Below are 27,396 nucleotides of genomic sequence, written 5' to 3'. Positions count from 1 at the left end.
CCATCTTTGTTTTCTTCATCATTGGGAGTCACCTGTCTCTTCCTGGTTCTTGTAGCCATCCAATGATGACATGGCTCCATATTTTACACAAAGATCTGGCACAACATCTTGTCCTATGCTGCCATCCTTGTTTTATTCGTCATCGGGAGCCGGCTGTCTTTTTCCTGATACTTGCAACCTCCCCAATGATATAGTGCTGAATTTTGTGCATGTGTAGATATGGCACCACACCTCATCCCCTGCCACCATCTTTGTTTTCTTCATTATCGGGAGGATGCTGTCTCTTCCTGGTACTTGCAACCCCCTCTCCCAATGACATAGTGCTGGATTTTGTGCATGCGTAGATATGGCACCACACCCCATCCCGTGCCACCCTCTTTGTTTTCTTCATTATCGGGAGGCAGCTGTCTCTTCCTGGCTCTTGCAACCCCCCTACTGATGTGATGCTAGTTCTTGTAGATGTGCACACGGAGATCTGGCAACACTCCATCCCACCATGTTTTTGTCGTCATCAGGAGCCGGCTGTCTCCACCTGGTTCTTGCAGCCCTTTTCCCTACCAAATTGACGTGGTGCTAGATCTCGCACATGCACACTCCCCACCCCTACACCTTTGTTTTGTCACAAGAGCTGGATGTCTCTTCCTGCTTCTTGCAGTTGGTCCCTTAATGGCACCAGATCTTGCACATGCGCATATGGCGATTTAGCGCTGTCTTTTACATGTTTCCATAGTCTCGGGAGATCTCTGCTTCAGCCTTCTGGAATACATGATCATGAAATCCCACAAGGGGAATCCCACGGCCGTAGGTGCCACACTCTTGTGAGATCTCCCAACACTAAGGTATCATGTAATGTGAAAGGCATTGCACCAGATCTTTTCTTGTAAATGCCAGAAATCTGGCGCCTCATCATTGAGAACTTGGTTGCAAGAAACAGGAAGAGACAGCCAGCTCCCAATCATGAAGAAAACAAAGATGGCGGCACAGGAAAAGATGTGGCACCAGATCTCTGTCTGCATATGCAGGAGTTCTAACTCCAAGTATTGGGAGATCTTGTGAGACTTTGGCAACTATGGCCCTACAGCCTTCTGGGATGCATGACGCATATCTCAGGAGGCTGGAGATACAGATAGGTTACGTTACCCTCGCCTAGGTGAGAAACAAAGATGTAATATCATGCAGCACACATAAAAAGTATTTACAAAAGAGAGAAAAAATAAAAGTAGGAATTTAGTTAAAATGGGGGGAGGGGGAAATCTATCGTAAGGGTCACCTTCATTTAAAATTTTTACATATCTCAGTGCTGCGGATCTTCCAGCAGTTTCTTTCAAACACTTCCTGTCTACATATACTTGCTCCTGCGTTGGCTGCACATCATTGTTTGGTTTGGTTTTAGGAAAGTATGGGGCCATGCAAGGTTTTAGAACACTCTGGTAACCAACAATTGGTCAAATGGCATGCACCCTACCTACTGGAGCTCCTAGTTACATATATCCTCTGTTAAACCCATATTACTCCAACCAAATCACAAATTTCTATCAATATCAGTCACATGTGCAAGGCTTTGTCCTCAGATCCTTTCTATTCTCACTCTACACCTCTTCCCTGTGCCAGTTGGTAACCTCCCATGACTTCCAATACCATCTCTAAGTCAAAGACGACCAGATCAATCTCTCGACTCCTCAGCTCCGCCTTTCAATCTCCTCATACAGGTGAAACTCGAAAAATAAGAATATCATGCAAAAGTTAATTTATTTCAGTAATGCAACTTAAAAGGTGAAACTAAGATATGAGATAGACTCATTACATGCAAAGCAAGATAGTTCAAGCCGTGATTTGTCATCATTGTGATGATTATGGCTTACAGCTCATGAAAACCCCAAATCCACAATCTCAGAAAATGAGAATATTACATGCAATCAATAAAACAAGGATTGTACATAGAACAATATCGGACCTCTGAAAAGTAGAAGCATGCATATGTACTCAGTACTTGGTTTGGGCCCCTTTTGCAGCAATTACTGCCTCAATGCGGCGTGGCATGGAAGCTATCAGCCTGTGGCACTGCTGAGGTGTTATGGAAGACCAGGATGCTTCAATAGCGGCCTTCAGCTCTTCTGCATTGTTCGGTCTCATGTCTCTCATCTTTCTCTTGGCAATGCCCCATAGATTCTCTGTGGGGTTCAGGTCAGGCGAGTTTGCTGGCCAATCAAGCACAGTAATCTCACGGTCACTGAACCAGGTTTTGGTGCTTTTGGCAGTGTGGGCAGGTGCTGGAAAATGAAGTCAGCATCCCCATAAAGCTCATCTGCGGAAGGAAGCATGAAGTGCTCCAAAATCTCCTGGTAGACGGCTGCGTTGACCCTGGACTTAATGAAGCACAGTGGACCAACACCAGCAGATGACATGGCTCCCCAAATCAACACAGACTGTGGAAACTTCACACTGGACTTCAAGCATCTTGCAGTGTGTGCCTCTCCATTCTTCCTCCATACTCGGGGTCCTTGGTTTCCAAATGAGATGCAAAAGTTGCTCTCATCAGAAAACAGGACTTTGGACCACTGAGCAACAGACCAGGTCTGTTTTCTTTAGCCCAGGTAAGACGCTTCTGACGTTGTTTGTTGTTCAGGAGCGGCTTGACAAGAATACGACATTTGAAGCCCATGTCCAGGATCCGTCTGTGTGTGGTGGCTCTTGATGCACTGACTCCAGCCTCAGTCCACTCCTTGTGAAAGTCCCCAACACTTTTGAATGGCCTTTTCCTGACAATCCGCTCCAGGCTGCGGTCATCCCTGCTCTTGTGCACCTTTTTCTTCCACACTTTTCCCTTCCACATAACTTTCTATTAATGTACTTTGATACAGCACTTTGGGAACATCCAACTTCTTTTGCAATTACCTTTTGAGGCTTTCCCTCCTTAAGGAGGGTGTCAATGATGGTTTTCTGCACAACTGTCAGGTCAGCAGTCTTTCCCATGATTGTGATTCCTACTGAACCAGACTGAGAGACCATTTAAAGGCTCAGGAACCCTTTGCAGGTGTTATGGCTTAATTATCTGATTAGAGTGGGACACTTTGAGCCGAGAATATTGCACCTTTTCACAATATTCTCATTTTCTGAGATTGTGGATTTGGGGTTTTCATGAGCTGTAAGCCATAATCATCACAATGATGACAAATCACGGCTTGAACTATCTTGCTTTGCATGTAATGAGTCTATCTCATATATTAGTTTCACCTTTTAAGTTGCATTACTGAAACAAATGAACTTTTGCACGATATTTTGAGTTTCACCTGTATATCACTAACTTACTGATTCACATATCTCTGTGGATGTCATACCACTTCCTCAAACTCAATCTGTCAAGAACTGAAAACAATATTTCCACCGCACCCCCTCTTCTAACTTTACTATCGATATCAGTAGCACAACCATCAGTTTCCTCCCTAAACATTGCTGCCTTAACCTCTAACATTTCAAAATTGTGCCCCTTCCTAATTAATGACACCACAAAGCAACCAATCCACTCCCTAGTTATCTCTCAACATGACTACTGAACTCCTTCATAGTTGGCTAACCTATACACAGGCTATCCACACTTCAGTCTATCATGAATGCTGTTGTCAGATTCATCCACCATACCAGCCGGTCAGTGTCCACCAACCCTCTCTGCCAATCCCTCCACTGGCTTCTGCTCATCAAGCGAATACAATCCATAACACTAACTACAACATAAAAAGCCTTCCATAATTCTGTCCCAAGCTACCCCACCAACCTAATATAAAATATCACCCAACCTGTCCTCTCTGCTGCTTCCAAGACCTTCTGCTCTCTAGCTCCCTTCCATGCTCCTCTCCAGGACTTCACCAGAGCCTTTCCCATCCTCTGGAATTCCCTACCCTACCCTGTCTGGACATTTCCTACTCTGTCCAACTAAGTCAATACCTGAAAACTCATCTCTTCTGGGAGGCCTATCGCACCTCCACCTAAAACCTGTACTTCGACCTTCTCCATCAACTCATCCCAAAATAGTTAATGTAAAATAATTAAAAGACAGAGGGCACCACCATCTAAGTGTAGACTTTATTACCAACACATTTAAAAATTAAAATTGCATTCACATATTAAAATGCGTAAAAGGCACATCGGATAGGCATGTGCAGAGTTTGGCAGGAGGGTAACCAGTTATTGCAGAGTAGCGCTATGGAACCTCTGCAGAGTTCATCATGGAAGTGTTGCTGGGTGATGCAGAGTAGTTGCAGGAAGAGTCTGAGAGTAGATACGCTAACGGAAACCAGTGCATAACGCAACAGCGCCCCGGAACCATGATTATGTCAGAGCGTGGCAACAAAATTACACCAGTGGCAGGGGCGTGGCTACGCGTTTTGGGGCATTGAAGTATGAGTGCAATTTTAATTTTTATATGTGTTGGTAATAAAGTCTACACTTAGGTGCTGGTGCCCCATCTTTTAATCTATTTGCTGGCTACAAGTATGGAGGCAAAATCCTATACTCTGACCAGATGAGCTGCAGCCATCCAAGAGTAAATTTTTAATTTACGGATAACATATTGGGACTTTATAGACATTTATACTCCTGCGTTGGTGCAGCGGGGGGGAATTATGCTCTTGCATTGGTGTCAGTGGTTGGAATTATGCCCCAGTTAGTATCAATGGATGAAATACAAGTGAAACTCGAAAAATTTGAATATCGTGCAAAAGTTCCTTTATTTCAGTAATGCAACTTAAAAGGTGAAACTAATATATGAGATAGACTCATTACATGCAAAGCAAGATAGTTCAAGCCGTGATTTGTCATCATTGTGATGATTATGGCTTACAGCTCATGAAAACCCCAAATCCACAATCTCAGAAAATGAGAATATTCCATGCAATCAATAAAACAAGGATTGTACATAGAACAATATCGGACCTCTGAAAAGTAGAAGCATGCATATGTACTCAGTACTTGGTTTGGGCCCCTTTTGCAGCAATTACTGCCTCAATGCGGAGTGGCATGGAAGCCATCAGCCTGTGGCACTGCTGAGGTGTTATGGAAGACCAGGATGCTTCAATAGCGGCCTTCAGCTCTTCTGCATTGTTCGGTCTCATGTCTCATCTTTCTCTTGGCAATGCCCCATAGATTCTCTATGGGGTTCAGAGATTGTGGATTTGGGGTTTTCATGAGCTGTAAGCCATAATCATCACAATTATGACAAATCAAGGCTGAACCCCCATGACTACGAGCAGTAGCTCGAAACGCGTCAGTAAGAGCTACAGCAGGTGTAACGCCACGCCGCCGGCGCCACGAGGGGCCCTGGCGGCCATCTTACCTATGTTTATGGTCAGTAACTATTATCTCTACTCCTATGTGTACCACTTAAATATTAATGAAATAAACCACCTAAAAGATACTGCACTATGTGGGCTCCTTTGTTCTTTTGAGCTCCTTGGGAGCTAACTACACCCACAGAACAAGCTACATCCATTGCAAGGTGACCCTCAGGTGTGGCAGTGTCGCCAGGGAGTGTGGTATACAGTGACCAGATCTGACCAACAATCAATTAAAGTGATCATGTGCAAATAAATATATAAGCCACTAATCCATGGCTAATAGTGTTGAAGATGGTGAAATTCAATATAAAAAGTTCATAAAAGAGGTGATGGTGAGATCCCAAGTGATCTAAGGATGTCCTATGGCGGAGACCGTGAGTCTCCGTGAGATCCTTTTGATGAGATTGGATGACCTGTGATTTCTACAATTAATGCACATTTGATTTGCGTATCTGGTGAGTGCGCAATCAGAATATATCACCTGACTCACGGTCTCCGTCATAGGACATCCTTAGATCACTTGGGATCTCACCATCACCTCTTTTATGAACTTTTTATATTGAATTTCACTATCTTCAACACTATTAGCCATGGATTAGTGGCTTATATATTTATTTGCACATGATCACTTTAATTGATTGTTGGTTTATAAGTCTTATGCATTTTTAGATTTTAGCGCTGCACCCCTCTATACTATACTTATGACAAATCAAGGCTTGAACTTGAATTTTTCAAGTTTCACCTGTAGCGCCCCAAAAGCTGGATAAAAGCAAGCAAAAGGCCGCAGATTGGAGACCACTGTTGTATACGAAAAAAAAAAATCTACTGTACTTCTACTGATACTATTGTGCTTTCATCCTTTCTAAATTTCTCAGACTACTCTGTGGACCCTAGAGGACACCCTAGGTAACTAAAAGCTTCCTCCTACCTTTTGAGCCCGGCTTCACACTAATGCGGTGCAGGACACCACATGTAATTTGCACGGGAATAGCACCGCATTCCTGTGTGAATCACATGCAAAATGTCTGTGCGGTGCAATTTGAACCATACAATTTGTATGGCTCAAAACACATCGCATTCTCACCAAAAAGGTGCGGGGCCCATTTGATGCAATTTCTGGCAATCGGGTTTCTGTTTCGGGGTGTCAATAATTTCTCCACACCCACACCAGATGACATGAACATTATGTGATTGCAATGCGGTGTGGGAAACGTGCTGGATTTGCAGGGTTTCCCACACCGCATTGGTGAAAACCTGGGCTGAATCTCAACCTCCACCTGCCTCCAGGTTTCTGCTCCAGTGCTCTACTAAAACATTTTCTGTGGTTAGAAGCAACTGCACATCATACAATTTTCATTGCTTTTCGGTTTCCTCTGAAAGAGTTGCAGTTTTGTTATCCCTGTATTAAAAACAGCCTTTAAGGCTCCGTTCACATATATGCATTTTGCGTTTAATGCTTTCTCCAGTGCATTTTGCAGTTTGTGTTGCGTTTTTTACCTGGTGACGTGTTTTGGAGCATGAGCAGACTTGGTGTTGAAGGAGCTCTGCTCATGCTTTGAAACACGTCACCACTCCATGCTCATGTCACTTCCGGTCAGTGGACAGCATGCGTTCCAGCGGTCCGAACACTGCGGCGGCCATCTTTAACCACTTCAAGTCCGGACCAGGGGCGGACTGACAGCTCATGGGGCCCCCCGGGCAATAGGGGATCATGGTGCCCCTGTGTCCTTGCCCAAACTCAAAAAAGCCTATGAAAAAGGTACCAGGGGCATCTCATGGGGCCCCCTACTGACCCCGGGCCCTCAGGCAGTGCCCGAGTTTCCAAATGGTCAGTCTGCCCCTGGTCCGCACACTTTTACCCCCTTCCTGTCCAGGCCAATTTTCAGCTTTCAGCGCTATCACACTTTGAATGACAATTGCGCAGTCATGCAACACTGTACCCATAGGAACTTTTTAGCTTTTTTTTGAGACAGATAAAGCTTTATTTTGTTGGTATTTATTCACCACTGGGAATTTTATTTTTTTTGCTATATAAATGAAAAATTCCCCAAATTTTGAAAGAAAGTGTTTTTCTTATAAAATTTTGCAAATAAATAATATTTCATCATAAATCTTGGCCACAATTTATTCCGTTATCTTTTTAGTGAAAAAAACAAAAACAACAAATCAGTTTATAACCAAAAATCATATTAATAATAAAAAAAAATTTAATTTAGTTTTAATTATATTTTTTTATATTATAATTTTTTTTTATACATACTGTCACCCTAGCAGCACAGTGTCACCATGGTGACACTGTACTACTTGTAGGAGGTGATGAAGATTTTTTTTTTTTTTTTTTTACACTGCCATAAAGGCTGCAAAAGCAACAAATTCCTTCTCTCTGGCTGCATTCTTGCAGCCATTGAGAAATACTGTGTGAGCTGTGATTGGTCACAGCTTGTCACATGGTACAAGGCTGTTGTGAACAGCCTTGTACCATGTGACCTCTGTGATCATTCACAGATTTCACACGTAGTAAGCGATGATGTCAGAAGTGACATCTTGCTTACTACTCTGCATGTGATCACTGATTGGCCAATCAGTGATCACATGATCGGGACCTCGCACAGAGGTCCCTTACGTCGGTCAGTGTTCCACTGTGTCTGTAGGACACAGCAGGAACCGGATCATGGTGCTGCGCGCTCCCAGGGAGCACACAGTCCAAAATGGCGGGCGCCGTTTATGAATGGCCGCCCGACCCTGCACTGCCACCGTCTGGCCATTTATATACAGCGGCCGGACGGCAAGTGGTTAACACCTCTCAAGCTCCCCCTGCAGCTGCTGGCTGGCACAACGGCTCCATCGCTCAGAGGACAGCCCCCTGCTACTGACGAATTACATTAGAGCCCATTTGTACTACTACATTGTAAGTGTTTTTAACTGATTTTTATTAAAGTTGACCTGGAATACTGCACTTAGAAGCGCCCTCCTGTTTCACCATCTTCTGCGCAGTTTGTCTCCGCTCTTTAGAAGTGCTGCTCAGTACCGGTTTCCCTACCACCATCCATCGTCAGCTGCCATACTTCCACAGCATCATCCACCAACGCACCCTACTACCTACCTTGCACTATGATGATGTTAGCAGCTTCTCCGTTTAACTCTATTGTAGCAAAAACGTTGATTTTTGCTTTTAAAAAAAGTCCCTGACCCTTTCCAAAAACGCAGCAGCTCAAAAAAGCATTGATGTGAACGTGTTCCATAGGAAACCATGTTAAATGGACTGTAGTGCGTTTCTGCAAAAAGCACTAAAAAACACATAGGTGTGAACGGAGCCTATGGCCACATGTACACGAGATGTTTCTGAACGAGGGAAACTGACTGCTGGAAAACGTAGGTTAAAAAACATCTGTCTAGCCGCGTTTATGCGCATTTGCGTTTAGAAGCGTTTTTTAAAGACAAGCACAGGAGAACCTCCCAAATTTCCAGAATGCACTGAAAAGTAAAGCGCTGAGCAAACTGTTGGCGCTATATAAATCCTGTATAATAATAAAAGTGGTAAATTATTAACTATTTCAGACTGTTTCAGAGAAATACAGAGAGTAGAAGCAGAGACAGCAGTATGTGTTGAGATTAGCTTAGGTGTGAGTTGCTCATTAACATTTCTTTTGTTTCGAAGGGTGGGAAAGGTGCCTGGTGGAGGGAGTCATTAAGGCCACCTGGCAGGGGGTCATCATGAGGAATTCGAGGTGTGAATGGTCATTAACATACAGTCAGGTCCATAAATATTGGGACATCGACACAATTCTAACATTTTTGGCTCTATACACCACCACAATGGATTTGAAATGAAACAAACAAAATGTGCTTTAACTGCAGACTGTCAGCTTTAATTTGAGGGTATTTACATCCAAATCAGGTGAACGGTGTAGGAATTACAACAGTTTGCATCAGTGCCTCCCACTTGTTAAGGGACCAAAAGTAATGGAACAATTGGCTTCTCAGCTGTTCCATGTCCAGGTGTGTGTTATTCCCTCATTATCTCAATTACAATGAGCAGATAAAAGGTCCAGAGTTCATTTCAAGAGTGCTATTTGCATTTGGAATCTGTTGCTGTCAACTCTTAAGATGAGATCCAAAGAGCTGTCACTATCAGTGAAGCCATCATTAGGCTGAAAAAACAAAACAAACCCATCAGAGAGATAGCAAAAACATTAGGCGTGGCCAAAACAACTGTTTGCAACATTCTTAAAAAGAAGGAACGCACCGGTGAGCTCAGCAACACCAAAAGACCCGGAAGACCACGGAAAACAACTGTGGTGGATGACCGAAGAATTCTTTCCCTGGTGAAGAAAACACCCTTCACAACAGTTGGCCAGATCAAGAACACTCTCCAGGAGGTAGGTGTATGTGTGTCAAAGTCAACAATCAAGAGAAGACTTCACCAGAGTGAATACAGAGGGTTCACCACAAGATGTAAACCATTGGTGAGCCTCAAAAACAGGAAGGCCAGATTAGAGTTTGCCAAACGACATCTAAAAAAGCCTTCAAAGTTCTGGAACAACATCCTATGGACAGATGAGACCAACATCAACTTGTACCAGAGTGATGGGAAGAGAAGAGTATGGAGAAGGAAAGCAACTGCTCATGATCCTAAGCATACCACCTCATCAGTGAAGCATGGTGGTGGTAGTGTCATGGCGAGGGCATGTATGGCTGCCAATGGAACTGGTTCTCTTGTATTTATTGATGATGTGACTGCTGACAAAAGCAGCCGGATGAATTCTGAAGTGTTTCGGGCAATATTATCTGCTCATATTCAGCCAAATGCTTCACAACTCATTGGACGCTTCACAGTGCAGATGGACAATGACCCAAAGCAGACTGCAAAAGCAACCAAAGAGTTTTTTAAGGGAAAGAAGTGGAATGTTATGCAATGGCCAAGTCAATCACCTGACCTGAAGCCGATTGAGCATGCATTTCACTTGCTGAAGACAAAACTGAAGGGAAAATGCCCCAAGAACAAGCAGGAACTGAAGACAGTTGTAGTAGAGGCCTGGCAGAGCATCACCAGGGATGACACCCAGCGCCTGGTGAGGTCTATGCGTTCCAGACTTCAGGCTGTAATTGACTGCAAAGGATTTGCAACCAAGTATTAAAAAGTGAAAGTTTGATTTATGATTATTATTCTGTCCCATTACTTTTGGTCCCTTAACAAGTGGGAGGCACATATGCAAACTGTTGTAATTCCAACACCGTTCACCTGATTTGGATGTAAATACCCTCAAATTAAAGCTGACAGTCTGCAGTTAAAGCACATCTTGTTCGTTTCATTTCAAATCCATTGTGGTGGTGTATAGAGCCAAAAATGTTAGAATTGTGTCAATGTCCCAATATTTATGGACCTGACTGTATCTTTTGTTTCAAAGGGTGGCAGATGTCTGAGGTGTGAATTGGTCATTACAATGTGTGACAAGCTTGGTAGGAACATCCTGTGTTCAGTGTTTGGTCCTTCTGAGCACCTTGAAAACTCTTTGCATGCATTTTTCATGTTAAAAAAAAGGCTCTGGACAGCATTGGGAACTGGAAGAGTTAAAAAAAAATTAAAGCTTATAAATGCGATTGCCGCGTTTACAAGCGTTTTGCGTTTGAAACACTGATAAAATCGACGTCTGAATGCAATTTTGTTGCGTTCAAAAAAACGACTGCAAACTCAACTGCCTGTAAACAATGTACATGGATCCATAGGAAAACATTAGGGTGAGTTCAGGGGCTGCTAAAAAAACCACGAGTTTATCAGCTGCAGTGTACATGAGCCCTAAAGGAAACCTTCAAAAAGCAATATTTGCACTTTGCTCCTCCCCCTCCCTCAATTAGGGGCAGCACAGTGGCTAAATGGTTAGCACTTCCGCCTGGCAGTACTAGGGTTGTTGGTTTGAATCTCAGCCACAGCACCACCTGCCTGGAGTTTGCATGTTCTCCCTGTGCCTGCGTGGGTTTCCTCTGGGTACTCTGGTTTCCTGCCACACTCCAGAGACATTCTGGTAGGTTAATTGGCTCCTGTCTAAATTGTCCCTAGTATGTGTATGTATGAATGCGAGTTAGGGACCTTAGATTGTACACCCCTTGAGGGTTAGGGACTGATGTGAATGTACAATATATATGTAAAGTGCTGCGTACAGTGACGGCGCTATATAAGTACCTGAAATAAATAAAAAATAAAATAAAATTACATATTTTAGCATTTCTGGCCCCTATGGCTGCTACTGCCAGGGGCGGACTGACCATTTGGAAACTCGGGCACTGCCCGAGGGCCTGGGGTCAGTAGGGGGACCCATGAGATGCCCTGGTACCTTTTTCATAGGCTTTTTTGAGTTTGGGCAAGGACACAGGGGCCCCATGATCCCCTATTGCCCAGGGGCCCCATGAGTTGTCAATCCGCCCCTGGCTACTGCTGACCTCCTTCTTGAATCAATTGTTGCTTTTCATGCCAATGCTTCTACTTGAACACTTTCTAATTCGCTGATCCAGGGCAAGCATGCAGCCAGCAAAGTCAAAGTGAACAGCTTTGCATACTCGCTCAATGAAAACACTAAAGCAAAAGCATCAGTATGACAGCCAGGGACCTAGCATTTTCAGAAGGGGACATCAGCAATGAAAGTCTATGTATTCCTTACTTTTTCCTGGTCCGGGACATGAGTTATTCTGGTTCTGATTGGTCCTCCTAGTTTTAGGGATTCCAGCCACAAAGCCTAAATTGTTCATCGGCAATAACTAGACCCCCTCGGCCATTACAGCCGACAGAAAGAAAAAAGATTTTTCTGCTCAGCCCGGAGTTCTGTAAAAACACTTAACATGGTCTCAGTTTACACCTCCAAACTCACCACATTACGGTTTCCTCTATCTAGCCCGCTTCAACCTCTCGGGGTTTACCACATCACTACAGCCTACACCCCGAGCGACCATCCGGTGAACTTGCTTCAAAGCTGAACTCCAGACAAACAGCTAAAACACACAAATTAAATATATAGATGGGGGATGTTTTACCGCAAAATCTGTAATTCTGTCCATCCAATCCTGAAATTTACCCAGCTCTGCTATGCAGTGCAACCCTGTCTGGCATGGCAGACTTGATTTTTCTCTGCTGCAGCTCTTGACTCTCCCTCAGGCTGTGATCAGACAGTGGGCAGCACAGTGGCTAAATGGTTAGCATTTCTGCCTGGCAGTACTAGGGTCGCTGGTTCAAATCCCAACCATGGCACCACCTGCCTGGAGTTTTCATGTTCTCCCTGTGCCTGCGTGGGTTTCCTCCCACACTCCAAAGACATGCTGGTAGGTGAATTGGCTCCTGTCTAAATTGTCCCAAGTATGTGTATGTATGAATGTAGGTTAGGGACCTTAGATTGTACACCCCTTAAGGGTTAGGGACCTTAGATTGCACGCCCCTTGAGGGTTGGGGACCTTAGATTGTACGCCCCTTGAGGGTTAGGGACCTTAGATTGTATGCCCCTTGAGGGTTGGGGACCTTAGATTGTACGCCCCTTGAGGGTTTGGGACCTTAGATTGCACGCCCTTTGAGGGTTAGGGACCTTAGATTGTACGCCCCTTGAGGGTTAGGGACCTTAGATTGCATGCACCTTGAGGGTTAGGGACCTTAGATTGTACGCCCCTTGAGGGTTGGGGACCTTAGATTGTACGCCCCTTAAGGTTAGGGACCTTAGATTGCACGCCCCTTGAGGGTTGGGGACCTTAGATTGTACATCCCTTGAGGGTTGGGGACCTTAGATTGTACGCCCCTTGAGGGTTTGGGACCTTAGATTGCACGCCCCTTGAGGGTTAGGGACTGATGTGAATGTACAATATATATGTAAAGTGCTGTGTAAATTGATGGCTCTATATAAGTACCTGAAATAAAATCGACACTGATGAGCTCATCTCCCTTCTCTTCCCTCCTATTAGCATAGCTCTGTATTGCAGCACAACTGATTGACTCGATGTGCTGCTCCTCTCTGCTCTAGTCTGCGCTCTGCTGCACAGGGATTGAAAGAGACACGCCATGTTTAGCAGATGTAGCTGGAAACTCCATTGCTCCTTCATGGGACGTATTTATTGGTACATAATAAATGATACATGGTTAGCACTTCCTCCTGGCAGTACTAGGGTCGTTGGTTTAAATCCCAACCACGGTACAACATTAGGGTGAGTTCAGGGGCTGCTAAAAAAAAACACGAATTTATCAGCTGCAGTGTACATGAGCCCTAAAGGAAACCTTCAAAAAGCATTATTTGCACTTTGCTCCTCCCCCTCCCTCAATTAGGGGCAGCACAGCGGCTAAATGGTTAGCACTTCCGCCTGGCAGTACTAGGGTCACTGGTTCGACTCTCAGCCACGGCACCACCTGCCTGGAGTCTGCGTGTTCTCCCTGTGCCTGCGTGGGTTTCCTCCGTGTACTCCAGTTTTACTCCCAAATAATGACAGATTTGGGCTGATTTACTAAAGGAGTTGGGAATCTTCACTTCCGCCTGGCAGTACTAGGGTCATTGGTTCGAATCCCAACCACTGCACCTTCTGCCTGGAGTTTGCATGTTCCCCCTGTGCCTGCGTGGGTTTCCTCTGGGTGCTCCGGTTTCCAAAGACATGCTGGTAAGTTAATTGACTCCTGTCTAAATTGGCCCTAATATGTGTATGTATGAATATAAGTTAGGGACCTTAGATTGTACCCCCCTTGAGGGTTAGGGACTGATGTGAATGTACAGTATATATATGTAAAGTGCTGTGTAAATTGACGGCGCTATATAAGTACTTGTAATAAATAAATAAATAATACAAATATATGACTAACGCGTTTCGGCCTCCCTTATAGCTTTGGCCGAAACGTGTTAGAATTCCATGGATATGTATCATCTGTTGTGTACCAATAAAGGGGTTCTTCTTCATGTAAAGTCTCTATTGGGACACAACAGATGATACAAATCCATGAAATACTAAATGTGTTTCAAACAAAGCTATGAGGAAGGATTTGGCCGAAACGCGTTACTTTTCATGGATTTGTATCATCTGTTGAGAACCAATAAAAAAAACCATACGCTATGATGAAGGATTTGGCCAAAACGTGTTAGATTCCATGGATATGTGTCATCTATTGTGTACCAATAAAGGGGTTCTTCTTCATGTAAAGTCTCTATTGGGACACAGCAGATGATACAAATCTATGAAATGTGAACGTGTTTCAGACAAAACTATGATGAAGGATTTGGCCGAAACGCGTTAGTTTCATGCATTGGTATCATGTGTTGAGTACCAATAAAGGGGTTCTTCTTGATGTAAAGTCTCTATTGGGATACAACAGATGATACAAATCCATGAAAACTAACGCGTTTCGGACAAAGCTATGAGGATTTGGCCGAAACGCGTTACATTTCATGGATATGTATCATCTGTTGTGTACCAATAACGGAGGTTCTTCTTCATGTAAAGTCTCTATTGGGACACAACAGATGATACAAATCCATGAAATGCTAACGTGTTTCGGACAAAGCTATGAGGAAGAATTTGGCCGAAACGCGTTGGTTTTATGGATTTGTATCATCTGTTGTGTACCATTAATGACGTTACATGAAGAAGCAAGCGAGTTGCCGGTTATATCTTCCAAAGACTTGAAGTGAACGTTCCAGCCTGATCTTCGGCTTTCTGCTCTCATTTCTCTCATTTCTGAGCTTGGGTGAGTTTTTTCATGGGCCAGATTTAGGTAAATCATATTCTAAGCAGACCTCAACACAAACTAGATCAGTAATTCATTATTAAATGCAAGAAATATAAGTACTGAGTACCCGCATTTCATCTGCTACAAGCCTCTTGGAGTAACATTACAGCAGAGCTGGTGCGTCAGTACAAGAAGCAGTACAAGTAGCCAATTAGTTCATGTGCTGGCAAGAAGCATGCTGATAGAAGGAGAGAGCAGTGTGACAGATGAGCTCAATCACTGTGCTGCTTCTCCTCTCACTGTCCAGTCTCTGTATGGCGTTGGGACCAGGACAACCTGGGTTCAGAGGAAGTAGGTTGAATGGTGCTGGCCATCGACAGATTCACCCTATTTGTCCTGTTTGTTACCGAAAGTAAAAAAAAATTTCAATGTTTGGGTTGTTCAAAGAACAGGAAAAAAAGAGGAAATGTTCCAATGGAGAAGGGCCCTCTGATCCCTCCGGTATTAATTTGTGTTGTAATTGTACTGTCTGCCCTTATGTTGTACAGCACTGTGTAAACTGTTGGTGCTATATAAATCCTGTATAATAATGATAATGGGGACACTAGTTCTGGTGACAACCTGGGATTTCCCTCACTTTGAAGGAATTTCCTATCACTTCCTGTTTTGGCTATGGGACAGAAAGTGAAGTCTCCCCAATAGTGAAAAAATAGCCTGACATGAGGTAAGACATGACTCTTCCAGACTCTATCAAAAATGAAAAAAAAAAAAAAAAAACACGGTTTTGCCTTTACTTTTGATTAAAATGTTACTAAACCCCGGACCCCGCGTTCACTATATCCGGTCTCCCCGGACCCTGCGTTCACTATATCCGGTCTCCCCGGACCCCGCGTTCACTATATCCGGTCTCCCCGGACCCCGCGTTCACTATATCCGGTCTCCCCGGACCCCGCGTTCACTATATCCGGTCTCCCCGGACCCCGCGTTCACTATATCCGGTCTCCCCGGACCCCGCGTTCACTATATCCGGTCTCCCCGGACCCCGCGTTCACTATATCCGGTCTCCCCGGACCCCGCGTTCACTATATCCGGTCTCCCCGGACCCCGCGTTCACTATATCCGGTCTCCCCGGACCCCGCGTTCACTATATCCGGTCTCCCCGGACCCCGCGTTCACCACATCCGGTCTCCCCGGACCCAGCGTTCACCACATCCGGTCTCCCCGGGCCCTGCGTTCACCACATCCGGTCTCCCCGGGCCCTATATCCGGTCTCCCCGGACCCCGCGTTCACTATATCCGGTCTCCCCGGACCCCGCGTTCACTATATCCGGTCTCCCCGGACCCCGCGTTCACTATATCCGGTCTCCCCGGACCCCGCGTTCACTATATCCGGTCTCCCCGGACCCCGCGTTCACTATATCCGGTCTCCCCGGACCCCGCGTTCACTATATCCGGTCTCCCCGGACCCCGCGTTCACTATATCCGGTCTCCCCGGACCCCGCGTTCACTATATCCGGTCTCCCCGGACCCCGCGTTCACTATATCCGGTCTCCCCGGACCCCGCGTTCACCACATCCGGTCTCCCCGGACCCAGCGTTCACCACATCCGGTCTCCCCGGGCCCTGCGTTCACCACATCCGGTCTCCCCGGGCCCTGCGTTCACTATATCCGCTCTCCCCGGGCCCTGCGTTCACCATATCCGCTCTCCCCGGACCCTGCATTCACTATATCCGCTCTCCCCGGACCCTGCATTCACTATATCTGGTCTCCCCGGACCCTGCATTCACTATATCTGGTCTCCCCGGACCCTGCATTCACTATATCTGGTCTCCCCGGACCCTGCATTCACTATATCTGGTCTCCCCGGACCCCGCATTCACTATATCTGGTCTCCCCGGACCCCGCATTCACTATGCTCGGTCTCCCTGGACCCCGCATTCACTATGCTCGGTCTCCCTGGACCCTGCATTCACTATATCCGCTCTCCCCGGACCCTGCATTCACTATATCTGGTCTCCCCGGACCCTGCATTCACTATATCTGGTCTCCCCGGACCCTGCATTCACTATATCTGGTCTCCCCGGACCCTGCATTCACTATATCTGGTCTCCCCGGACCCTGCATTCACTATATCTGGTCTCCCCGGACCCCGCATTCACTATGCTCGGTCTCCCCGGACCCTGCATTCACTATATCTGGTACTGTGCAAAATCTGGTGCAGCTGGGCATGCAGCTTCTACCGTCAGCTTGTTCAGCTAAGCTTTGACAATAAAACCTGGAAGCTGATTGGCTACCATGCACAGCTTTACCAGATTCTGATTGCACCAGTTTTAGTAACTCTCCCCCAATGTGTAGCTGGCTCATTACCAGAGCTACCCATGTACATATACACACACACAGATAAATATATATATATATACACACACACACATATATATACACATACATACACACATACATTATATACATACACATACAAACATAAGTATATATATATATATATATATATATATATGTACAAGGCAGACTGACAACTCATGGGGCCCCCGGGCAATAGGGGATCATGGGGCCCCTGTGTCCTTGCCCAAACTCAAAAAAAGCCTTTGAAAAAGGTACCAGGGGCATCTCATGGGGCCCCCTACTGACCCCGGGCCCTCGGGCAGTGCCTGAGTTTCCAAATGGTCAGTCCACCCCTGTATATGTACAACCATGGTCTATACTTCTAGATTACCATCGCAGTTATATTGTAGGTATCCGCTCCCCTGTATATACTGTGTACATATATAGGCTCAAACAGCCAAATCTAGAACTGACGACGCATGGCAGAGGGATCACACCGACTACAACATGTCATACTTGTCAGAGTATATCTTCAACCATGACGGTCATATCTCGGGTTCTAGGTACATCCGCTAGGCACACAGGTTAGGAGTGCACACGGTGGTGTACAGAGGAGTGCGCACTGAGGCCCCGGTCACACATGTATATTTTAGGTGCCTTACCTGCATTACCACCAGACTCCATGCAATGTGCGTTTTGCTAACAAAAAACAAATCAGAGATGCGGCGTGCTGGACTTTAACGCATCACCACACAACTAAAACATACAGATGTGAATGGGGCTTGACAAGGCAAGGATGCACAGGGTGAGCGCACACAGGAGTGGTACATGACGTGAGAACTGCACACTGCCGATGAGCAATTACACAACAGGATAGGAGAATCTCCAATTGTGAGGATAGAAAGCAGTTTGTGCAACACAGTCTACACTACACACACAATGCCGTGTACCAGCAGGATGTGTGCAGCTTAGAGTGTGTAGTACACAGCAGTGTGTGTGTGTAGAGTAGACTGTGGTAGTACATGGCACGGTCTAAGTAGCGTAGATGGTGGAGGACACGGCAGGGCGGGTAGCGCAGATGGTGGAGGACGCGGCAGGGCGGGTAGCGCAAATGGTGGAGGACGCGTCAGGGAGAGTAGCGTAGATGATGGAGGACGCGGCAGGGCGGGTAGCGTAGATGGTGGAGGACGCGGCAGGGCGGGTAGCGTAGATGGTGGAGGACGCGGCAGGGCGGGTAGCGTAGATGGTGGAGTACGCGTCAGGGCGGGTAGCGTAGATGGTGGAGTACGCGTCAGGGCGGGTAGCGTAGATGGTGGAGTACGCGTCAGGGCGGGTAGCGTAGATGGTGGAGTACGCGTCAGGGCGGGTAGCGTAGATGGTGGAGTACGCGTCAGGGCGGGTAGCGTAGATGGTGGAGTACGCGTCAGGGCGGGTAGCGTAGATGGTGGAGTACGCGTCAGGGCGGGTAGCGTAGAAGGTGGAGTACGCGGCAGGGCGAGTACCGTAGATGGTGTAGTACGCGGCAGGGCGAGTACCGTAGATGGTGTAGGACGCGGCAGGGCGAGTAGCGTAGATGGTGTAGGACGCGGCAGGGCGGGTAGCGTAGATGGTGGAGGACGTGGCAGGGCGGGTAGCGTAGATGGTGGAGGACGCGGCAGGGCGGGTAGCGTAGATGGTGGAGGACGCGGCAGGGCGGGTAGCGTAGATGGTGGAGGACGCGGCAGGGCGGGTAGCGTAGATGGTGTAGTACGCGTCAGGGCGAGTAGCGTAGAAGGTGGAGTACGCGGCAGGGCGAGTACCGTAGATGGTGTAGTACGCGGCAGGGCGAGTACCGTAGATGGTGTAGTACGCGGCAGGGCGAGTAGCGTAGATGGTGTAGTACGCGTCAGGGCGAGTAGCGTAGATGGTGTAGTACGCGTCAGGGCGAGTAGCGTAGATGGTGTAGTACGCGGCAGGGCGGGTAGCGTAGATGGTGTAGTACGCGGCAGGGCGGGTAGCGTAGATGGTGTAGTACACGGCAGGACGGGTAGCGTAGATGGTGGAGGACGCGGCAGGGCGGGTAGCGTAGATGGCGTAGTATGTGGCAGGGCGAGTAGCGTAGATGGTGTAGTACGCGGCAGGGCGAGTAGTGTAGATGGTGTAGTACACGGCAGGGCGAGTAGCGTAGATGGTGGAGTACGTGGCAGGGCGGGTAGCGTAGATGGTGTAGTACGCGGCAGGGCGGGTAGCGTAGATGGTGTAGTACGCGGCAGGGCGGGTAGCGTAGATGGTGGAGTACGCGTCAGGGCGGGTAGCGTAGATGGTGGAGGACGCGGCAGGGCGGGTAGCGTAGATGGCGTAGTACGCGGCAGGGCGAGTAGCGTAGATGGTGTAGTACGCGGCAGGGCGAGTAGCGTAGATGGTGTAGTACGCGGCAGGGCGAGTAGCGTAGATGGTGTAGTACGCGGCAGGGCGAGTAGCGTAGATGGTGTAGTACGCGGTAGGGCGAGTAGCGTAGATGGTGTAGTACGCGGCAGGGCGAGTAGCGTAGATGGTGGAGTACGCGGCAGGGCGAGTAGCGTAGATGGTGTAGTACGCGGCAGGGCGAGTAGCGTAGATGGTGTAGTACACCTCAGGGCGAGTAGCGTAGATGGTGTAGTACGAGGCAGGGCGAGTAGTGTAGATGGTGGAGTACACAGTAGGGCGAGTAGTGTAGATGGTGGAGTACACAGCAGGGTATGTATTGTGTTAGTTGTGTAGTAAAAAACAGGGTAGCTGTAGTACAGATTGTGGTAGTACACAGCAGGGAGTATAGAGTCTGATTTTACACAACAAGGTGTGTAGGTTGTGTAGTAGCCAGCAAGGTAGGTGTAGTGTATATTTTGCAGTACATGACAGGGTGTGCAGATTGTAGTAGTGTAGTATTCAGCATTGTTTGCAGGGTGTGTTGGTGATAAAGTGTACATTGTGCAGGGAGTGTGTAGACTAGGTTGTGTTGTCTACAACAGCGTTTGCAGGCTGTGTAGTATACAGTACACAGAAGGGTATTTATAGAGTGTACATTGTGTAAGTATGTAGGCTGTGTAGTGTATAGTAGTACAGAGTAGAGTGTGTAGTGTACAATGTGTAGGTTGTATAGTGTACATTGTGCAGGGTGTTTGTAGCGCAAGTTGTATTGTAAATAGGGTGCATACTGTGCACTGTGTAGGGTGTGTAGTGCACAGTGTATAGGTTTGTGGGGTGTAGAGTACACAGCAGAGCATGTGTAGTTTACAATGTGTAGGTTTGAAGGGTATGTAGCTTATGTATTGTATAGAACACAGCAGAGTTTGTAGGTTGGGTAATGTATAGTTGTACATTGTGCAGGGTATGTGTACACAGTAGGGTGTGTTTAGATTGTTTATTGTATCGTACACAGAAGGCTGTGTGTTGTGTAGTAATGCACTGTGCAAGGTGTACTGTATAGTACACAGCTGGTTGTGTGGTGTATAGTAGCACACAGCAGGGTGTGTGTGGATTGTGCATTGTATAGTACTTTGCGCATTGTGTGTACATCTTTCAGTGTATAGGCCGTGTAGTAGTACTCTGTGCAGGGAGTGTAGGTTGATTAGTGTTAAGTTCAAGGGAGGACTGACAACTCATGGGGCCCCCGGGCAATAGGGGATCATGGGGCCCCTGTGTCCTTTCCCAAACTCAAAAAAGCCTATGAAAAAGGTACCAGGGGCATCTCATGGGGCCCCCTAATGACCCTGGGCCCTCGGGCAGTGCCCGAGTTTCCAAATGGTCATTCCGCCCCTGGGTAAGTTGTATAGTACACAGCAGGGTGTGTAGTGTTGTAGAGTGTATAGTACACTGTGTAGTGTGTGTTATGTATAGGAGTACATTGTGCACTGTAGAGTACACTGTGCAGGGGGTGTAGTTGTACAGTGCATAGGGTGTGTAAGTGGAGTATTGTGTTGTACACTGTGTAGGTTGTGTGGTGTAGTACACAGCTGGGTGTGTAAGCGAAGTACTGTGTTGTACACTGTGTAGGTTGTGTGGTGTAGTACACAGCTGGGTGTGTAAGCGAAGTACTGTGTAGTACACTGTGTAGGTTGTGTGGTGTAGTACACAGCTGGGTGTGTAAGCGAAGTATTGTGTAGTACACTGTGTAGGTTGTGTGGTGTAGTACACAGCTGGGTGTGTAAGCGAAGTATTGTGTAGTACACTGTGTAGGTTGTGTGGTGTAGTACACAGCTGGGTGTGTAAGCGAAGTATTGTGTAGTACACTGTGTAGGTTGTGTGGTGTAGTACACAGCTGGGTGTGTAAGCGAAGTATTGTGTAGTACACTGTGTAGGTTGTGTGGTGTAGTACACAGCTGGGTGTGTAAGCGAAGTATTGTGTAGTACACTGTGTAGGTTGTGTGGTGTAGTACACAGCTGGGTGTGTAAGCGAAGTATTGTGTAGTACACTGTGTAGGTTGTGTGGTGTAGTACACAGCTGGGTGTGTGAGCGAAGTATTGTGTAGTACACTGTGTAGGTTGTGTGGTGTAGTACACAGCTGGGTGTGTGAGCGAAGTATTGTGTAGTACACTATGTAGGTTGTGTGGTGTAGTACACAGCTGGGTGTGTAGGTTGTTTCTTGTGCAGTTTAGTTGTACTCTGTAGTACACATCAGTGTGCAACGTAGATGATATGGTACACTGTGCAGTACTATGTGTAGCTGTGTTGTGTATAGTGATACACAGCAGGGTATGTAGGCTGTGTATTGTGTAGTATCCTGTGTAGGTTATATAGTAGGTTGTCTATTGTGTAGTAGTAGTAGTAGTACTCTGTGTAAGTTGTATATATGCAGTGTGTAGTGTATATACAGTGAGACTACTCTGTATAGGGTGTTTAATGGTACACAGTGTCACATTTTAGGGTGTGCACTGAGTAGTTGTACTTTGTATAGCATGTGTGTAGGCTGTGTATTGTTTAATAGTAGTACTTAGTGTGTAGGTAGCGTATTTGTACACTCTGTGTAAGTCTGTGGGTCGTATGTTGTACAGTGTGCAGCAGTACTGTGTGTAGTTGTGTATTGTACAGTAGTACACCGGGTGTGTATAGTGTAAGAGTACTGTGTGTAGTACTCTGTGTATTGTGTAGTAGTAGTCAGTGTGTAGGGTATGTATTAGTACACTGCGTGTATCGTATAATTGTAGACAGGTTGTGTAGTACTCTGTGTGTAAGCTGTGTATTATGTAGTAGTAGTAGCACTCTGTGTGTAGGGTGTGTATCTGTACACTGTGTGTAGTCCTCTGTGTCCCGGATATTGCACAGTGTGGTGTGTGTAGTAGTAGTAGTCTGTGTGTAGTAGCGTGTATAGCGGTGTGTGTAGTAGTAGTAGACTGTATTGTGTATCTTTGTGTGTAGAAGTAGTAGTGTGTGTAGTATGGTGTGTATAGTGATGTGTGTGTAGTAGTACTAGACTGTATTGTGTAGCAGTGTGTGTGTACTAGGGTGTGTATAGCGGTGTGTGTACAGTAGTGTGTGTGTAGTAGTAGTGTGTGTGCAGTAGGGTGTGTATAGTAGCAGACTGTATTGTGTATCTGTGTGTGTAGAAGTAGTAGTCTGTGTGTAATAGGGTGTGTATAGTGGTGTGTGTAGTAGTAGTAGTCTGTGTGTAGTAGGGTGTGTATAGTGGTGTGTGTAGTAGTCTGTGTGTTGTAGGGTGTGTATAGTGATGTTTGTGTAGTAGTTGTAGTAGACTGTATTGTGTGTGTAGTAGTAGTGTGTGCGAGTGTAGTAGCAGTCTGTCTGTAGTAGGGTGTGTATAGGTGTGTGTAGCAGTAGTCTGTGTGTGTAGTAGGGTGTGTATAGTGGTGTGTGTGTAGTAGTCTGTGTGTAGTAGGGTGTGTAGCAGTAGTAGACTGTATTGTGTATCTGCGTGTGTGTAGTAGCAGTCTGTGTGTAGTAGGGTGTGTGTAGTAGTAAACGTCTGTGTGTAGCAGTAGTACACTGTATTGTGTATATGTGTGCAGTATGGTGTGTATAGTGGATTCTGTGTGTAGTAGGGTTTGTGTAGTGGAGTGTGTAGTAGGGTGTGTGTAGCAGTAGTTGACTGTATTGTGTAGTAGGGTGTGTGTAGTAGTAGACTGTATTGTGTAGTAGAGTGTGTGTAGTAGTAGTAGACTGTATTGTGTAGTAGGGTGTGTGTAGTAGTAGTAGACTGTATTGTGTAGTAGGGTGTGTGTAGTAGTAGTAGACTGTATTGTGTAGTAGTAGACTGTATTGTGTAGTAGGGTGTGTGTAGTAGTAGACTGTATTGTGTAGTAGGGTGTGTGTAGTAGTAGTAGTAGACTGTATTGTGTAGTAGGGTGTGTATAGTAGTAGTAGACTGTATTGTGTAGTAGGGTGTGTGTAGTAGTAGACTGTATTGTGTAGTAGGGTGTGTGTAGTAGTAGACTGTATTGTGTAGTAGGGTGTGTGTAGTAGTAGTAGACTGTATTGTGTAGTAGGGTGTGTGTAGTAGTAGACTGTATTGTGTAGTAGGGTGTGTGTAGTAGTAGTAGACTGTATTGTGTAGTAGGGTGTGTGTAGTAGTAGTAGACTGTATTGTGTAGTAGGGTGTGTATAGTAGTAGTAGACTGTATTGTGTAGTAGGGTGTGTGTAGTAGTAGTAGACTGTATTGTGTAGTAGGGTGTGTATAGTAGTAGTAGACTGTATTGTGTAGTAGGGTGTGTGTAGTGGTGTGTGTGGTGTAGTAGTCTGTGTGTAGCAGTAGTACACTGTATTGTGTATCTGTGTGTAGTAGGGAGTGTGTAGTGGTGGTGTGTCTAGCAGTAGTAGACGGTATTGTGTAGTAGTGGAGTGTGTAGCAGTAGTAGACGGTATTGTGTGTGTATAGTGGTGTGTGTCTGTGTAGTAGTAGGGTGTGTAGTAGCAGTAGTAGACTATATTGTGCATCTGTATGTGTGTGTAGTAGTCGGTGTGTAGCAGTAGACTGTGTATGTAGTAGTAGTCTGTGTGGAGTGTGTAGTAGTGGAGTAGCAGTAGACCGTATTGTGTATCTGTGTGTGTAGTAGTCGGAGTATAGTAATAGTAGACTGTATCTCTGTATGTATGTATATGTGTGTAGTAGTAGACCGTATTGTGTATCTCTGTATGTATGTGAGTAGTAGTCGGTGTGTAGTAGTAGACCGTATGGTGTATCTCTGTATGTATGTATCTCTGTATGTATGTGTATCTCTCTGTATATGTGTGTGGGTAGTAGTCGGTGTGTAGTAGTAGACTGTATGTGTGTAGTAGTAGACCATATTGTGTATCTCTCTGTTTCTGTATGTGTGTTGTAGTAGACTGTATTGTGTATCTCTGTATCTATCTGTGTGTGTAGTAGTCGGTGTGTAGTAGTAGACCGTATTGTGTGTAGTAGTAGACTATCTCTGTCAGTGTGTAGTAGCAGTAGTAGACCGTATTGTGTATCTCTGTATCTGTGTGTGTATAGTAGTCGGTGTGTAGTAGTAGACTGTATTATGTGTGTATCACTGTATGTATCTCTGTATCTGTGTGTGTAGTAGACTGTATGTAGTAGTAGACTGTATTGTGTATCTCTGTATGTATCTCTGTATATGTGTGTGTAGTAGTTGGTGTGTAGTAGTAGACTGTATGTGTGTAGTAGTAGACTGTATTATGTGTGTATCATTGTATGTATGTATGTGTGTGAGTGTGTGTGTGTGTAGTAGTCGATGTGTAGTAGTAGACCGTATTGTGTGTAGTAGTAGACTATCTCTGTCAGTGTGTAGTAGCAGTAGTAGACCGTATTGTGCATCTCTGTATCTGTGTGTGTAGTAGTTGGTGTGTAGTAGTAGACCGTATTGTGTATCTCTGTATGTATGTATCTCTGTATGTATGTGTATCTCTCTGTATATGTGTGTGGGTAGTAGTCGGTGTGTAGTAGTAGACCGTATTGTGTATCTCTGTATGTATCTGTGTGTGTAGTAGTCGGTGTGTAGTAGTAGACCGTATTGTGTGTAGTAGTAGACTATCTCTGTCAGTGTGTAGTAGCAGTAGTAGACCGTATTGTGTATCTCTGTATATCTGTGTGTGTAGTAGTAGACTGTATGTGTGTAGTAGTTGGTGTGTAGTAGTAGACCGTACTGTGTATCTCTGTGTGTGTAGTAGTAGACCGTACTGTGTATCACTGTATGTATGTGTATGTAGTAGTAGACTGTATTATGTATGTATCTCTGTATATCTGTGTGTGTAGTAGTAGACTTTATCTGTGTGTGGGTCTTTGGGCCGGAAGTTGCACACACAGCAGGAATATGACACCCTGACCTCACAGGGCCTCTCCAGCTGCACCCTGAGCCCACCTGGCCTGTAACCCCGCCCTTTCCTTCCTCCGCTCCCGCCCACCCTCATAGACCGCTGTCACGTTCCGCCCCGCCCCTCCCGCACCCGATTGGCCTCCTCGCCTGTCATTCGCGGCCCACGGGCGTAACCGGCGAGTGATACAATGTAACAAGAGAGAAACAGTGGCGGGAGCGCGCCTGTGTAAGAAGCGATGCGCGCTCCCGCCTCTACCTGCACCCACATATTCCCCCCAATCCCTTCCAGGACTTGTCACCCCACCGCACCCCCGGTCAGTGTTCGGCCCTCCCCGTCGGTCCAGCCCGGCCCTCCTTCCCCGGGTCAGACGGGTGTGGGCCCTTCAGTCGCCCGCCCGGCCAGTCGCCACATTGGCTAGTGCCGGGGACTCACCTGTCCGGGGGCCGCTCCCGGCTGGGGGTGTCCCCTCCGGGCCGCGCACGGGGCTCTCAGAGCGGCCGGCTCCTCCTCTCCCCTCCGCCGCCGCCGCCGCTGCTGCTGCCAGCTGTGACCACCATCTTCTCCCAGCACAGGAAATGACGGAGGAACCGGCAGAGCCGGACCCCCGAGCAACGGGCCCGGCCCACCCCCGCCCAGACACAGGGGCCCCAACCTGCCATCACAGGGGCCCCTCCACTGGCCGCCGGATAACCCTTCCTGTGCCGGCTCCCGGGGTGACTCCGGACTGCTGTGCAGCATTAACCCTCCCAGTGCTGAACCCACACTGGCCACATGCTTGTCCCATAATGATCACACTGAGCATGCGCTGTGCTGTTAACCCTTCCTTTTCTGGGGTGATGCCTGCTGTCACACTGGCCACATGCTTGCTCACCGGCTTTAACCCTTCGTGTGCTGCACACATGTATGACCCCTTTCCCTGCCGCCAACCTGCTCTGTCCTGGAGGGGTGTCAGCGGTCACACTGGCCACATGCTGGCCAATAATAATCTGATGCCACATTCTTAAAGCTGAACTCCGGGGGGACAAAACTTTTTTATTTTCATTTTGGATAGAGCAGGGGAGGGTTCTAACCCGTCAGATTTTTTTTTTTATTGCCATCTGTGTCCCCTTTGAGGAGATTTCTCTTCACTTCCTGTCCCATAGCCAAAACAGGAAGTGGGAGGGGCTACCTTCAGAGTGACGGTGTCACCAGAACTAGTGTCCCTATTGGACGATTTCCCCTTTATTCCTGTTCAGGGGACAACCCCAAAATGTGGGACACATAGAGAGGGGGAGAATCTCCCTAACGGGGGCACAGACGGCAATACAAACCTGACGGGGGGTCCAATCCCTCTCCATCCACAAATGGAAAAAAAATTGCCGTAAGTTCCAGTTCATGGTGAATCCAACTTTGAAATCGTGCGACTTCACTTGAAGCAGCAGGAGCTTTTTTTTTCTCTTTAAAGTCAGAGCTGCACCAGTGTGAACGGTTCCATTGTCGCCAATAGGGCGCTACTTGTCATGCAGTTTGGAACCGTCAAATCACATGACAAGTCACACCCGTGTGAACCACGGCTTAGGTGTACTTCAACCACTCGACCTCCGGAAGGGTTTGTCCCCCTTCGTGACCAAGGCATTTTTTTGCTATACAGCACTGTGCTACTTTGACAATTGTGCGGTCATGCAACGCTGCACCCAAATGACATTTAGGGCCGGTTCACACCATAGAAACGCAGTCCAGATGCATTCTGGGTGCATTTCTGCATACTGTTTTTTGGGGGGGTTTATGTGTTTTT

General features: G+C 46.6%; 1 protein-coding gene across 2 annotated transcripts in view; it reads right to left on the bottom strand.

Moving 5' to 3' along the window:
- The window catches only part of PRDM11 (PR/SET domain 11), a 71,494-nt gene extending 45,109 nt beyond the window's left edge, over window positions 1-26,385 (bottom strand). The window contains exon 1 of one of the 2 annotated variants that reach the window (XM_089677325.1): window positions 26,055-26,385. In XM_089677325.1, the coding sequence (XP_089533451.1) occupies window positions 26,055-26,360 (306 nt within the window). In that variant the 5' untranslated portion in view covers window positions 26,361-26,385. The remainder of the gene's footprint in view (window positions 1-26,054) is intronic. The other variant, XM_089677326.1, reaches the window with a different exon arrangement.
- Between the last annotated feature and the right edge of the window lie 1,011 nt (window positions 26,386-27,396).

This window comes from Staurois parvus, unplaced genomic scaffold (assembly GCF_062004578.1).
Source record: "Staurois parvus isolate SC_StPar_1 unplaced genomic scaffold, SC_StPar_1.0 ptg000184l, whole genome shotgun sequence".
NCBI classification, from domain to species: Eukaryota; Metazoa; Chordata; class Amphibia; order Anura; family Ranidae; genus Staurois; species Staurois parvus.
The sequence above is the reverse complement of the archived record's forward strand: the minus strand, read 5'-3'. Positions and strand labels throughout refer to the sequence as shown.